This window comes from Plectropomus leopardus, chromosome 13 (assembly GCF_008729295.1).
Source record: "Plectropomus leopardus isolate mb chromosome 13, YSFRI_Pleo_2.0, whole genome shotgun sequence".
NCBI classification, from domain to species: Eukaryota; Metazoa; Chordata; class Actinopteri; order Perciformes; family Serranidae; genus Plectropomus; species Plectropomus leopardus.
The window spans coordinates 19,980,789-19,994,242 of NC_056475.1; the positions used below are offsets into that span (position 1 = coordinate 19,980,789).

At 39.1% G+C, this 13,454-nt stretch overlaps 1 protein-coding gene across 1 annotated transcript in view; it reads left to right on the forward strand.

The window, feature by feature from the left end:
* Positions 1-1,019: 1,019 nt before the first annotated feature.
* LOC121952232 (glutamate receptor ionotropic, kainate 1-like) overlaps positions 1,020-13,454 on the forward strand; it is a 37,968-nt gene continuing 25,533 nt past the window's right edge. Inside the window, exons 1-4 of the mRNA XM_042498776.1 lie at positions 1,020-1,046; positions 1,288-1,382; positions 12,195-12,362; positions 12,969-13,226. Coding sequence (XP_042354710.1) covers positions 1,036-1,046; positions 1,288-1,382; positions 12,195-12,362; positions 12,969-13,226 — 532 coding nt within the window. The 5' untranslated portion in view covers positions 1,020-1,035. The remainder of the gene's footprint in view (positions 1,047-1,287; positions 1,383-12,194; positions 12,363-12,968; positions 13,227-13,454) is intronic.

Consider the following 13,454-nt stretch of genomic DNA (forward strand, 5'->3'; position numbering starts at 1 on the left):
AACCAAAATGAACCCTTCTATTTTCACTCCTTTAAGGGTCATTCTGACTGATAATAAAAATTCTGTAATACCTTCACACCATGATATTTTCTGAGACTTTTATCATCCATGACATAAGGTTTACAGCGTAGTAGCCTACCAAAAAAATACAAGCTAATCTGAGCACCATGTAACCTAAAAGGCTCTATTAAATTCTGCACTCATGTCAGCTGTGGAGCCCTTTAAAAGATGTTTATTCTGGTGCATTTGTCAGCTGCCTGCTCTTATTCATAATTGAGGGCGTGGCTGCTCTTTGGCACAGCAATGACAGGTAGCTATTGCGTCGTAACCATGGTAACCTCAGCTTCCAATGTCCTTATTTCAGAGACACTTCCAATAAGGAAAATTAATTATAGGCTATCTTTCGGTCATCTTGGTTAGTGTTTGTTTGTATCAAAACACAAAATTAGTCGGATATTCACCTTTGTTTTAATGGTTTAACGTCTGATTTTTTAAAAATATTTTTGCCAGCTAAAAACTGGCATTAGCATTATCACAGCTAACCACAACAGCTATAAATGCACTATGCTAACCAAGTTAGCAAACAGGAATCTCGTCCAAGATTTTCCTGATATCAGACAAAATTGTCAACTCCTTACACTTCGTTTAGCCTACATCTTTATCTGTCAACTGACTGTTTCAAAGGTCTGAAACGGTCTGGACTCAAGCAGGTCCATCACTTATGGCTCAAAAAAAAAAAAAAAAAAAAAAATCCAGGATGAAATCCTGGATGAGCTCTTCATAGTAGACGTGCCATAGATGGAAAAGTGCAGGTGAAACTGAGAACATTAACAATAGCCTAGTTGCATTAAGTTTCCCAGTAAGCCATTCCAGTGAGCCAGCATGGACCAGGGTCTCCTCTAAACTGTCACCTCAGCTGTCATTAATGTTATTGAATACACCTGAGCTTTTCCTGCTATGACTGCAGTGAGAAAGCTGTGTGGCCAAAATGCCAAACTGGAGGCTTTAATACGGGAATCCACAAACCAGTGGGTGATGTCACAGTGGTAAGTCCGTTATTTTATTCAGTTTATGGTTTAAACATGGTTTAAATATGCATGATGCTCAACAAAAAACTAGCCTAGACTATAACGTTCGCAAATATCACATCACAGCTATGGACAGTGGAATTAAAACAAACACTTGATTAAACACCACTGTCTAGATGCAAACAGTACGACCTCAACGCGCATGACTAAGATATTGATTAGATGTTTTTTTTAATTTTAGTATTTTTTATTTTGAAAGGTCATACCGGAAATCAATATCAGTCGTCGTGCTTGACTCTGAATCGCGCACCCCCACTCCCTCCAGCTCCTGCAGCCTCGGAGGCGCACTGACGAGTGAGTAAAAGTGGATGTGTTTACTCTACCCACGGTGTCTCCACTGCCGGTTTTTTTGTTCAGAAGATGTGACTGGGATTGATTTTGTATTGGAAAGTTGGATCCACATGACTCATGGTCATATTCTCTTGTTTCTTTGATGCGACGGAGTGATGCAGAGTGTCAAGGATCGAATTGGGAATAAAACTTGGGTTGCGCGCTGGCATGGCACGGCAGGTATTTCAGCGCTTGGATAGATGCCGTTTCTGTCTGTCATGGTGTCAGTACCCGCGGTGAGATCTCCTGGAGCACTATGGAGGAAAGAAAGACACTTTTCTTCTGTCTTCTCTTTGCGGCGCAGCTCTGTCTGAGCTCAACACAAGTCCTCAGAATCGGTAAGCGCAACAGCTGTTTACGCACGGTGTTGCTGGCGTTTCCTTGCGTGTCTGAGTTGAACCAACAGGGCAGCATGTGTGTATAAGAAATTGCTACATCCTTGCCAAAGTCTGTGATAATGACATATTTTGTGACCTTAAAGTTTGTATAGATTTCTTCCCTTCTTTCCATTTGGTACCACTTCAGTGTTTTCTATCTTTTATCCCACGAGAGTGATTGTTCTTATTATCTGTCTTAAACTGTCAGTGAGGATGTCAGAACAAAGGAAAAGGTTACCTAAAGGACAAAATACGCTTTGACAACTTCTCCAGCTGCTTAATTGGAGATAACACCTATCAGCCCATATTCAGTCCACATATTCAATTACTGTGCACAAAGCAAAGGTCGTTACAATAGTCAGAAATTAATTTTAAATCACACAGAGCTAAAAATGTGTGGAGGATCATCTGAGCTCATGACTTAAACGCCTCCTTTTATCAGTTCATCATCTTGAATGGATGATGTCTTATCATAATTTTGTCAAAATGTCTTTGAGTTTTTCTGTGTGATGCAGAGTTTCTGAGTGAACTTTCAGCATACTCTGCATTCAGAGGGGTTTGTCTTAAACTCATTCAATAACCTTGAAAGTTTGATTTTATGTCTAATTTGAAGTAACATTATAGAGGACTACATGTGCTTATTGCTACACACGCACCCAGACACACAAACAGCTGAATGTAATAGATTATTGATTCCTCCCTTTGTACTCCCCTGGCCACCAGACACTTCTTTTTTATTCAAAATGCTGTATGTCCCCCAGCGGCTGATCTTGACAAACAGTTGAAACCTATCAATCACTGAGATGGATGTAATGTAACCAGCAAGAGTGATGCAATCATCCTCAGTCCTGCTGTCCTAGGGTGTGTTGTTGAGTTAAGAGAAGAGAGAGAACTTCACCTAGACTTGATTAGACAGGAGGAGGCTGGTGAGCGCTGTGGGCTGTGTTCATTATCCGAGCGTCTCACTTTCAGGCTTTGAATCACACCAGAGTTGGATTGTAATATGTGGATGTAATTGGCTGAATAAATTGGGAATTGGTGTCACTGCCACCTGTTCCTAACTTGTAGAGGTACAGGCTAGAGGAGGTTTACATGCAGTACTGGTCCTGGATCAGAAAACATGCCTCAACACAGTGTGTACAGAGAGTAATATATTCAGAGATATAGTTTTAAATTCACACATCTTTTCAGAAAATTTTGTATTTTTAGGTAATAGTTTATATTGTTTGACAGCACATAATGAGCGGGTAATGAAGGCAGAGTATTTTACAGAAAATCAGCATGCATCTTTTACATTACTACAGTTGAGCAGGGCTTGGCGATATGGAGAAAGTCCCTATATTGACCAAATGCCACAATATTGATATTGTAGGGTAGACCATTCGTTTTATGTTTTTTCTAGAAAAAAATTCAATAACCTAATTAAGAATTGTTCTCTTTTTCCCTCATTGAAAATCCAAAATGTATGAATATGCAAATCCCACTTGTGCTGGATGCAACACGTCTCCTACTTAACTGATATAAACATATGAAGCTGAGATTTAAGGTGAGTGTGGAAGATATCTTTTTTTGAAGAAAGAATCATTCTTCAACTTCAGAGACAGAACTGGTGAATCGCATTCCCGTTAGCATGCAGAAAAAGACAACACACAGGGAACAGTATTGGTGCCTTCTCTGACTTGCATCCTGGCAGCAAGGACTTTAAGACAATCTGTTGTCTGTGATATCCAAATGGTGAGGAGACTAACTACAGGATAATATACATCTTAGTTTACTAGGCCAAATAACAAACTGAGTCTGGGGGTTTCTGCATTAATGCAATTAAGACTGAGATGGTAATTGTAACTTCAGAAAATCAAAGAAGGGGAACATCTGAGACTCTGGATCAGGTTTAGTACCAGCAAACGCCACTTAATTCAGAATGTACAAAGGAAAAATGAAACTGAAAGTCTGGAAATATTAAAATTTTCTTTTACATGAGCAAAGGGAAACTTGTAGTTTAAGAGGCACTGACCAATCACGTTTGAGCCAACTTTGGCTGTATGCAGGTAAACAGTCTGTGTGGAGAGCAAAAGATGCAGAAAGCTTTGGCCAAAATGCAATATCAGAACCCATGCTATCATCTGATGACAGGTGCTTATTATTTGCATTTTTAAACAAATATCTACATTCATATGCAGATAACTGTTTATAAATCATCATTAGATCCATAGCTGATGGCTTCTGAGATTGCTAACTGTAACTGTAAAGAATGACCGGTGCACAGAAGATGAAGTCTTGATATCTGTTATCCAGATATCTGCTGGCAATGCTGGAGTCCTTGAAAAGATGTCTTTTGTCCTCAGAGGCTAAATTGTCATCAGACTGATAGCTGATGGGCTCTCAGATAGTTTACTGTCAAACTCTGCACAGATACCATTCTGCACAGTGAAGAACATTCAAGTGAAGTAGCAATAAGCAAAACACACTTTTGAGCTGAGGGGGACTTTAAAGAGCTTGTCAGAGGGACAAAGGTTATATCAAGTTACAGAGGATAGACACTAGCCAATTGGCTCACAATTGACTAGTGTTATTTTTTAACATGTTTAACAGCAATTAATTACTATAATTATTACATATTCAAAGAGTATTACTGTTTCTCTTGTGTTAATACAAAAAAAACCACAAGCTATTACAAAAACCTTACACATAAGAGCCCAAGCAATGCTGGGTTTTTAAGGCTGTTAAGAAAAAATGCTGATGACATGGGGGCTGCTGGATTATAAGTTCTATTATACTGTAGGCTGTATATCTTGATAACATCTTAATGCATGCTTGCTAATGTGTGTGTGTGTTTTTCTTTAGCATCGGCAGCATTTGTTCATTTTAGTTTTGAGTGTAGCTCTAGGCCACATATTAAAAATCAATATGACCATTCAAGACCAATAAGACCAGCTTTGATGGTTCAGCTCAGACCCCCTTGAACAACACTAGTCCCAAAATTCAGACAACTCCTCAGCTAGGGATACACTATACAATTTCCCCAATCCTAAACTAATCTCAAAAGACTGAGAGTATATACTAACTGACTGGCTAGATTTTTTTATAACAACTTAAAAATGCTGGATCGTACACTTAACGACTGTGCCAGATTGTGCATTAACCAGTTGTGGCGGTGACCAGTGTACACTACACGACAGTGTCCAGAGTTGGCTCTGAAAAATCCAACATGTTTGACGCGCTCTGACTCATGTTGGGAGGAGTCTGTCCACCTCGTACACTTACAGATTTCTGTGTGATCTTGTCATGTCAACTGGCCCAGACGAGGACGAAGTCATCATGATTGTGAATCCTGTGGAAAATTCTGTCTAAAGACGTGTACTATATCCCTAGCTTAAGATCGAGTGTCTCTCTCTTTCATGTGAATTCATGCAAGAGTGTGTAAGAGACTGAAAGACATCACAAAAGATTGGCTCCAGTTGTCGCTTTGTGTTAAATCGATGTTAAGTTGGAGGCTGTAACCTACATTTATAAAGAGCGTACCTGCTTAATTCTATTCATTAGTTCTGTTCTCTCCAACAAGCGGCCATTAGGAAAACAAATGAATCTCTGTTCAGCCAAATTGCCATGTTATGGAAAGTTGGCCTCCACAGATATATTTGGGAGCTGGCTGCCTCGTTAAAGTGATCGTTCATCACGCTGGCAGAAACCCAAGACTTTTGGTTGTGAGAAAGGAGAGGGCGCTGTAGTTTGTCATGGGATTGCGCTGATAAAATTCCATTTGTACGTATTGATCCTGAGGCTTTTCTTGTGACGTGCAGATTGAGTTCAGGATGGCGAGCGAAACACATGTCCATGCCTCCTTTTCTTTGGCTGATTTAGCGGCACAAAACAAATGATTTTGGAACCAGAGAGAGATTCAATTTGAAAGGAAGCTTTGTTTTTCTTTGCCAGTGTGATTGCTACTGCATCACACACTGCTTTCATGGTACAAACCCAGTGCCCAAAATGGCAAACTAAAGCCAATAACTGTAATTCTTACACTGAAAGCTGGTATAATTCTGTCAAAATGCTACAATTGAGGCTTATTATCTTGTCCTGGCTTAGTCTTGCCATTGATTTGTGGACCAAAAACATCATAAGAGATTTTGTGTAAAATTATTCTTTGTGTACAGTCACTGTCACTTATTCAAGTGCACACTGATAGTGATAGGGCATGCTGACTTTCAGATACCACTCCTGGCCTTTTTGGTGCCATTGCAGTCATTTTCTGTGTGTCTCTTTTCTCCTCTGACATCCCTGATTGCATTTTTGCCTTGTTCACCCATTTGTGCGACTCCCCTGATTTTTTGTAAGGAACAAAATGTTTCCCTTGTGTTTTCTCAGCCAGGGTGCAGTCAGTGAAATGTCTGCCATTCAGTTTGACACCTTAGATCCCCTTTTTCTACCCTCCCAGATGCATTTCCTCCGTGCCTGTAGCTTAAGTGCAAGACAGTCCTCTGTTTTCAGAGAGACACAGATGGCATTAGTTTCTGTCACTGTCAGCAAAAACTCTCTTGTCAAGCTCAGTGATCTTCCAGAGCTGTTTGAAACATCCACACTTCTTCCATCTCAGGTACTCAGGAGAAGATGGATGTTTAACTGCCCGCCAATGAAATGTACCACTAAATAGAATATAACTCAACTACAGCATGCTTTTAGGTGATCGCCGTCTGGAAGTCAAACAGATAAAGAAAATTTAAAATTTTCCCTAAAACTTCATCCCCTCTCTTTTGTTGAAAGCATGAAAAATAGTGAAACATGGTGGTACAGTAATCAGGGATATAAAGCCTGCATGCTAATCTACCTCAGTGCCACTTAATCATCCAAAATCATTCCATTTCCAAATCAGCAGTGTGTCAATTTAGCTTTTCTTAACACTCTGGCAGTCTTAATGATGAAAAAGTGATGTGAGACAACAACAGCATCTTGTATCCAGATTGAAGCAGGGTGTTCATAATGCCTCGCTAATCTCCATGCAAATAGCAGGTTAGCGCAAGTTGTTATCTGCATGTCAAAAATCTGTTATTCAAAAATGACAATTTTTCTGTAGTTAACCTCACCACAATTTTTTTCTCCTTTCTGTATCACAGCCTCCTATCTCTTTTTTTAAAAATGCAAAAGAAACACCGTAGAACACTGTCAAGTGACACAGATCTTACACAAACATTAATTCCCACTGAGGGAAATGGGAAGAAAATGATTTTATGATTGCACTTATCCTTGATTTGACCATAATAGGCAGTCCCGTGTTTTCAGCAGCCTCACTGCGTCTTGAGTATGCTTATCTTTTATGCAAATAAAATCTACCTGCAAACCCCCAAACGCATGTTAAAAGGCATTTACGTAGTCCTGTGGGTCCTCTGAAACTTTTAACGTCCATTTATGCTGTCTTGTAGGCCAGATGGATGCGTGTTCCCGAGGCAAATTATTCCTCATTATTTTGGTTGCTGAATGAATGCTTTTAGTGCTCCAAGGTACATTAATTCATTTGCATGGGAAAAAAACACCTTGTTTAAAAAAAAAGAAAACTGCCATTTTTATGACTGCAGCAGTCACAGAGTTCAGACTGCACCGCAAGAAGGGATGACACATGACTAATGTAAAACATAATTATTTGTAATTAAATAGTGAAGTGACGGATGGATGGGGTGACATTCTACATGCACACACAAACACACACACACAAACATCTTTATCTCCCTGGTGGGTTGTTGAAGAGATTGATCAGGTCTGCGTGACAGGTTGGCACAAAGCTCAGATTTGTTCTTCAGCTTTTTGTTTTATGTTTTCCTCTCACCGCAGCAGGGGGATAAATCTCTCAACCATCCGTTGTACTGTACCACATATTCACATTTTTATGGCACAGTTTTTCTCCCAGTTACAGCCCTGTACCTGCTAATCACAGTAACTGCAGAAGAAATGACGTTTTTATGTTAATCGCCTAATGATTCTTGGTCATTATTACTAATTGGCTGCCCTACTAAGACTTATTTGTGACATCTTTTGAGTGCCTGTATTCATGTTTGAATGGGGGTACATTGTTTGAATGCATGAGAATCCTTAACGTTGGTTGAATTAATATTCCTGAAGCATACATAGAAAACGAATCAAAGCTTGACAGATAATCATTTTGAGGGAGTGAGATGTGTCAGCTGTTGATCATGACTGCCAACTTACACAGCTAGACATTAAATCAGGTTGGTAATTTATGTTCTGCACTGTGACTAAGTTCAGTTGTTACTTCATGTGTAGTATTTGACCAGCAGTTGTTACTAAGCTCATGCAGAGCTCACACACACACACACACACACACACACAGCCCCCCCCCCAAACCCCCGCCTCCAGTCTTATAGCGTCTTGTTATATGTATGCAACAATTATCCAGATTGAATTAATTGTCCACCTGTTGGGACCGCCTAATGATTTGGGATGCCTCAAACGACTCCCCTGGATCTCTATCACTGCCTGTTTGTGGAAACGAGAAGCTGGGATGTATTTCAAACAGTACACAATTTAAGGAGGGACACCAAACCCCTTTTAGCAAAATGACCAAAATGCATGCCCCTTATTCACCTGCCATCCCTCTTCTCCCCCTGAGTCTGGACCCAGATGCTAACCTATCTGGATCTTGATCTAGAAGTAATATATTATTGGGTGTTTTTCAGTTCTTAAGTAAAATTTTATACTGTAACCAAAGTTGGTCCAGGGATGTGTTCTTGTCTTGTATTGTGACTTGGAGTCAGAGCAGTAATTATAGGATTTGAGTTGTCATTTCAGATCTGAAAGTAAAATTTAATCGCTATATTATTTGTGTAGTTCGTCAGGGCGTTAGAATGTGAGGGTGCAGTGCAATGGGGAGTCCAAGACCTTTTTGCCATAACCTGAACTGCATCCTACTTCGACGCATAGGTCAGAAAACAGTAATGCAATCACCAACTGACTTCAAAGGACCAGTTACAGTTGTTCAAAGTAAACCCTGAAGTACTTCACAGTGTCATGGCAGGGCCTAGGATCATAAAATTCGACATAGATCCCATAAATAATTTTGCAGTCTTTGCAAACCTTTTGTTGGGTGTTATAAATTTAAACCTCAGTACTTTGGTAGGCTCAGAAACCAAAGATGGTTTTGATCTTCATTTGAAAGTTAAGACTTTGACTTCCTTTGTTTAATTAACCAAAACAGTATCTTATTTGTATTGATGCCCAAACTCAAGTATCATATCAACATTAATATAAAAACTATGACACCAGCACTGCATCTCAGATGTAGTGTATAGTTTTTTGGATGTGCCCACAGTTGCCAAAAAAACGTATGCAGAGCCATGTATTTTCTGGGCTTGAGTTCAGCTCATTCTGTGCTTGGCCTGGCCCCTACCAGCATCCTTGACGAATATGGAAGCACCCCATACATGCAAACCATTATACAGCATTATTCACTATTATGAGCTATACTATTATGAGTCAGTACATTTGGACTAGAACCAGAACTGGCGTAAATGAATGCAGTGGCACTGCTGTAGTGCTTTTGAGCAAACCAGACAACCACGACAAGCTCCAGGATTTCTATTCTTGTTCTGTGCTGTTGTCTTTTTTCAGACATTTCATTTCCGAGTGTGAAACTGTATGTTTTTATAACAGTGAGATGAGGAAGTCATTGTTTTCTTTTTCTCACTGTAACACATCAGCAGCAGAGGAAAGACAGGAAACGTTTTATTGGAACCAAACAAATAGTACAACACATAGACCAAAATGATTAAATTCAGTCAGAGCAAACATCTGCAGAATCAGCAAGGGAGTAAAAACTTGCCGAGGAAACTATCCTAAAAAATGTAGTTACAGGACTGACTATTAAATGTCCGATTACTTTTTCTTGGTCCCTGTCTTGACTGATGCAACTTGACTGGCCTTTCAAAAGCCTGTTTTGAACTTCCACAAGTAGCTTTTAAAGCCTTTTTATTTCCTGCCCTTTCACACTGCGGGAGCAATTACACTACTTCCATTTCATCTCGTCTTTGAGTCCACACTTCACATCTTCTGCACCCGGATGACAGGATGTTGATGAGGAGTTCCGGGGCAATTTCAGAAGTCTGCCTGAAACAGCATTGTTTCTTCAAAGCTTGCTGACAGCTGGTCCATGCAGTGAGTCGTGTGTGGCCTTGGGTTCTCGCAAAGTAAAAATCAGAACAATGGAAAAGCAGCTCAGTATGACTCTCTCCCTACTTTGAAAAACAAAGTGTTAAGAATATACTTTATGCCTCGGAGAAAAATTATGATTGTTCATCTTTGAGCACTTAATATTCATCTTCATTTGCATGCTCCTGTGGGAACTCCAAATTAATTCTCTGCTTGTAGAATATTAAGGCTGGAGGCATTGAAACTACAAATATTATCTTTTATTGTGGACATAATGTATTTATGGGTTTGGTTATGGCTGGGAGATTTGGTTTGCATGAAAAAAACCCATTTGAAATGACCATCATTAAATCACTCTGCAGAGAACATTTGGTGTAATTTCAGATTGTGCAGACTGTTGTGCTGCTTTGTCTTACAAATATATAAGAATGCTGTTCACCTCGACTGGTTTACTTTCCACTTGTTCATCTGTTTTTGTGTTTCCTACCCGTATCTGGACTCTGTGAATAGGATGGAGACTGTTTCTAGTACTACCTTCCAATAAGGCACCCTTCATAAAGGGGATATAAATTGTAACTTTGTGTTTATTAAGGGTTAATAATACTTCCTTTGATAAGTTTTTGTTTGCAAGCATGTGAAAAATCCCTTTTACCAGTCAGTGGTCTTCTGGAAACAATTTGAGCCAAAATCCTTTGATTATCATCTCATTAACATTTCATAATTTCATTAATGTTATGATATGATATGCAACATGCAGTGGGATTTTTCACAACATGGCAAATCAAAATTTTTACTAAATAATGACTCTGAACTATTAAACATTACTAAATTAGTCAGTAGCCATTAATAAGGAAACTTCATAAGAAAGGATACTTCATTAGAAAGTGGTTCCTATTATATCAAAGAAATGAACTCACTTCAACAGGTTATTGATGCCATTGAGTTTGCTCCTTAGTTGTTAACTTCTTGTATCTAATAAATTAAAAGCAAATTTATCAGTACAGGTTGTTTTCATGCAGGAGAACAGTGTGTTCCCTGTTTTGAATTTGCCTCGGTCTAGTAACCACTTATTGATTCATATCAGAACTCCAATAATTGGAGGACATAATGACTTTTAAGAGACAATAAGATATTGCTCTCAGATATTTTTCATAACACTCAGCGATCTGTCTTTTAACACACATCAATTTTCGCTACTTAACTGAACTACTATTTGTTACATTTATCCATCTATTTATTGAAATTACTTCTGAATCGGAAACTGGTTTATTGTCTGGTTGACTGTCACGGTGCTGACCCGCTGCCTCTGTGGCTGAGTTATGTCAGCCTAATAAGATCATGTGGGTATAATGTGCTAACCTGCTAAGACATGTAACTTCTGCTCATTTTTGTAAGCATGCATGACTCATTATTCATCTTAAATTAAGTTACTTTACTCAATTAATTTATTAATACATTCCATTTAAATCAATGTATTGATTATATGCAACTTAAATCCACAGAATGTTTGGTTGTGCGAGCTCGCATTCATATGACCTGCTGGTCAGTTGTCCAAAGTAAGTAATAGTTTCCAATGGGCTTTAAAGAGGGTACTACTATTTGCCAGAACAAAGGTTTTCTTTGTTTCAGGGTATAGACTTTTTAAGTACTAGATTGCCAATATTTCTGTGCTAGGACATTTAGATTTTTTTCTTGATGTCTTGATTAATTATGAGCACACCTGACTATTTTTTTCTGTAGGTAGAAGCTACTCAAGGGTGGTTCCTTGTTGGAGCTGGGTGTTGGTTCAGTTATGGTGCACACCTGCTGGATGCTTTCTGCCAGTATCCATGGGCTAGGCCCAACTTTTCTGTTGCTGACATATGGATCTCCTTATCTTCTTCTAAAAGGTTTCATAAATTGATTTTAATCCTCGTTTTGCATATAATTTTGTTTCCACTGCTTCACCCAAACCAGCCTGAACTGCTTTTTAATTTGTTTACTTCAAATAAGACAGAGTGAAGATCACTCAGGCCTCCATGTGTTCTCTTCCTGGCCAGTCTTTGCAGTGATACCATAAGATGCTTTTGAAGCACTGTCTTGCTTTGTAATGTTTGTGTTGTGGGTTATGAAATGCTTTCATTTTAACCAAAGACAGCAGAATTTCTCAACCCACACAGGAGCACAGAATCCATCAGTTTAATCTCTGTTATCACCGGACTGCAGTGACAGTGTCTTTGTCTCTGTCCTCAATCTCCATCTGCAGGTGGTATTTTTGAGACCCGGGAAAGTGAGTTAGTGAGTATGGACGAGCTGGCGTTCAAGTTTGCTGTAAATAACATAAACCGCAACAAGACCCTGATGCCCAACACTACTCTCACCTACGACATTCAGAGGATTAATCTCTTTGATGGCTTTGAGGCTTCCAGAAGAGGTAGGAAATAAAGACGTTACTATGTTAAGCTTAAGAAATTGCCTGTTATTACTGTAAATGATAACATAATCACCTAAATCACTTGTGTGTCCTTTGTGGGTAAAAGTGCTCTGAATTAATTATCAACATCAAAATAAAGGTGGCTCTAGTTTTAAAGGGATTCTTTGGTTTGAGGACTATTTTCCCTTTTTTATCCAGAGTGGGACAACTTATTTGATAACATTGTAATGTCTCTCCATGCAGTTTCTAGGTGTGTTGAATCAATCAAGATTAGCATAATTTATCATACTTACTGGATAAAGGGGCTTGATAGCATATCTTAAAAGTAGGGAAATGCACCTTTCAAGTTCCACAAACATGGATGTATTTAAGTTTCTAATTCTATAACCAAACATGAAACCCTAACCACTGGAAGAGGTGCATTTTTCTAATACTGAGGGCAATTAATGGCACCATTTAGCTGTAGTAACTTGGGCTAAACCAGACATTCCTTTAAAAACATGTGGTTTTAAATGATATAAATAACTTCTCAACTTGTTTACATAGAAAGTAAACTTGGTTTGAAATGGACTTTGTTTGACATTTGTGTTATTTTTGTACTGCCAGTGTGCGACCAGCTAGCCCTAGGAGTGGTTGCTGTGTTCGGCCCTTCTCACAGCTCCTCAGTCAGTGCTGTTCAGTCCATCTGCAACGCTTTGGAGGTCCCTCACATTCAGACCCGCTGGAAACACCCGTCAGTGGACAACAAAGACACCTTCTTCATCAACCTGTATCCTGAATACACCGCCATCGCCAGGGCCATCCTGGATGTGGTCACTTTCTTCAAATGGCGGAAGCTGACGGTGGTCTATGAGGACAGCACTGGTAGGTTCTTATTGTTTTTATTTTAACCCAGTTTCAGTCAGCCATTTTTGACCAAAAGTACAGGTATGAACTATTTTTGCTTTTAGAGAATATTACATGAGATAATTTAGGGAGAAAAACATAACTAATGGATGATGGTGGCTATGATGATCAAACAGGTAGAGGTACCTATAGATTCAGAGCTAATTTCGCTCAGAACAGTGCAATTCAGCTCAGAGATTTGTCACT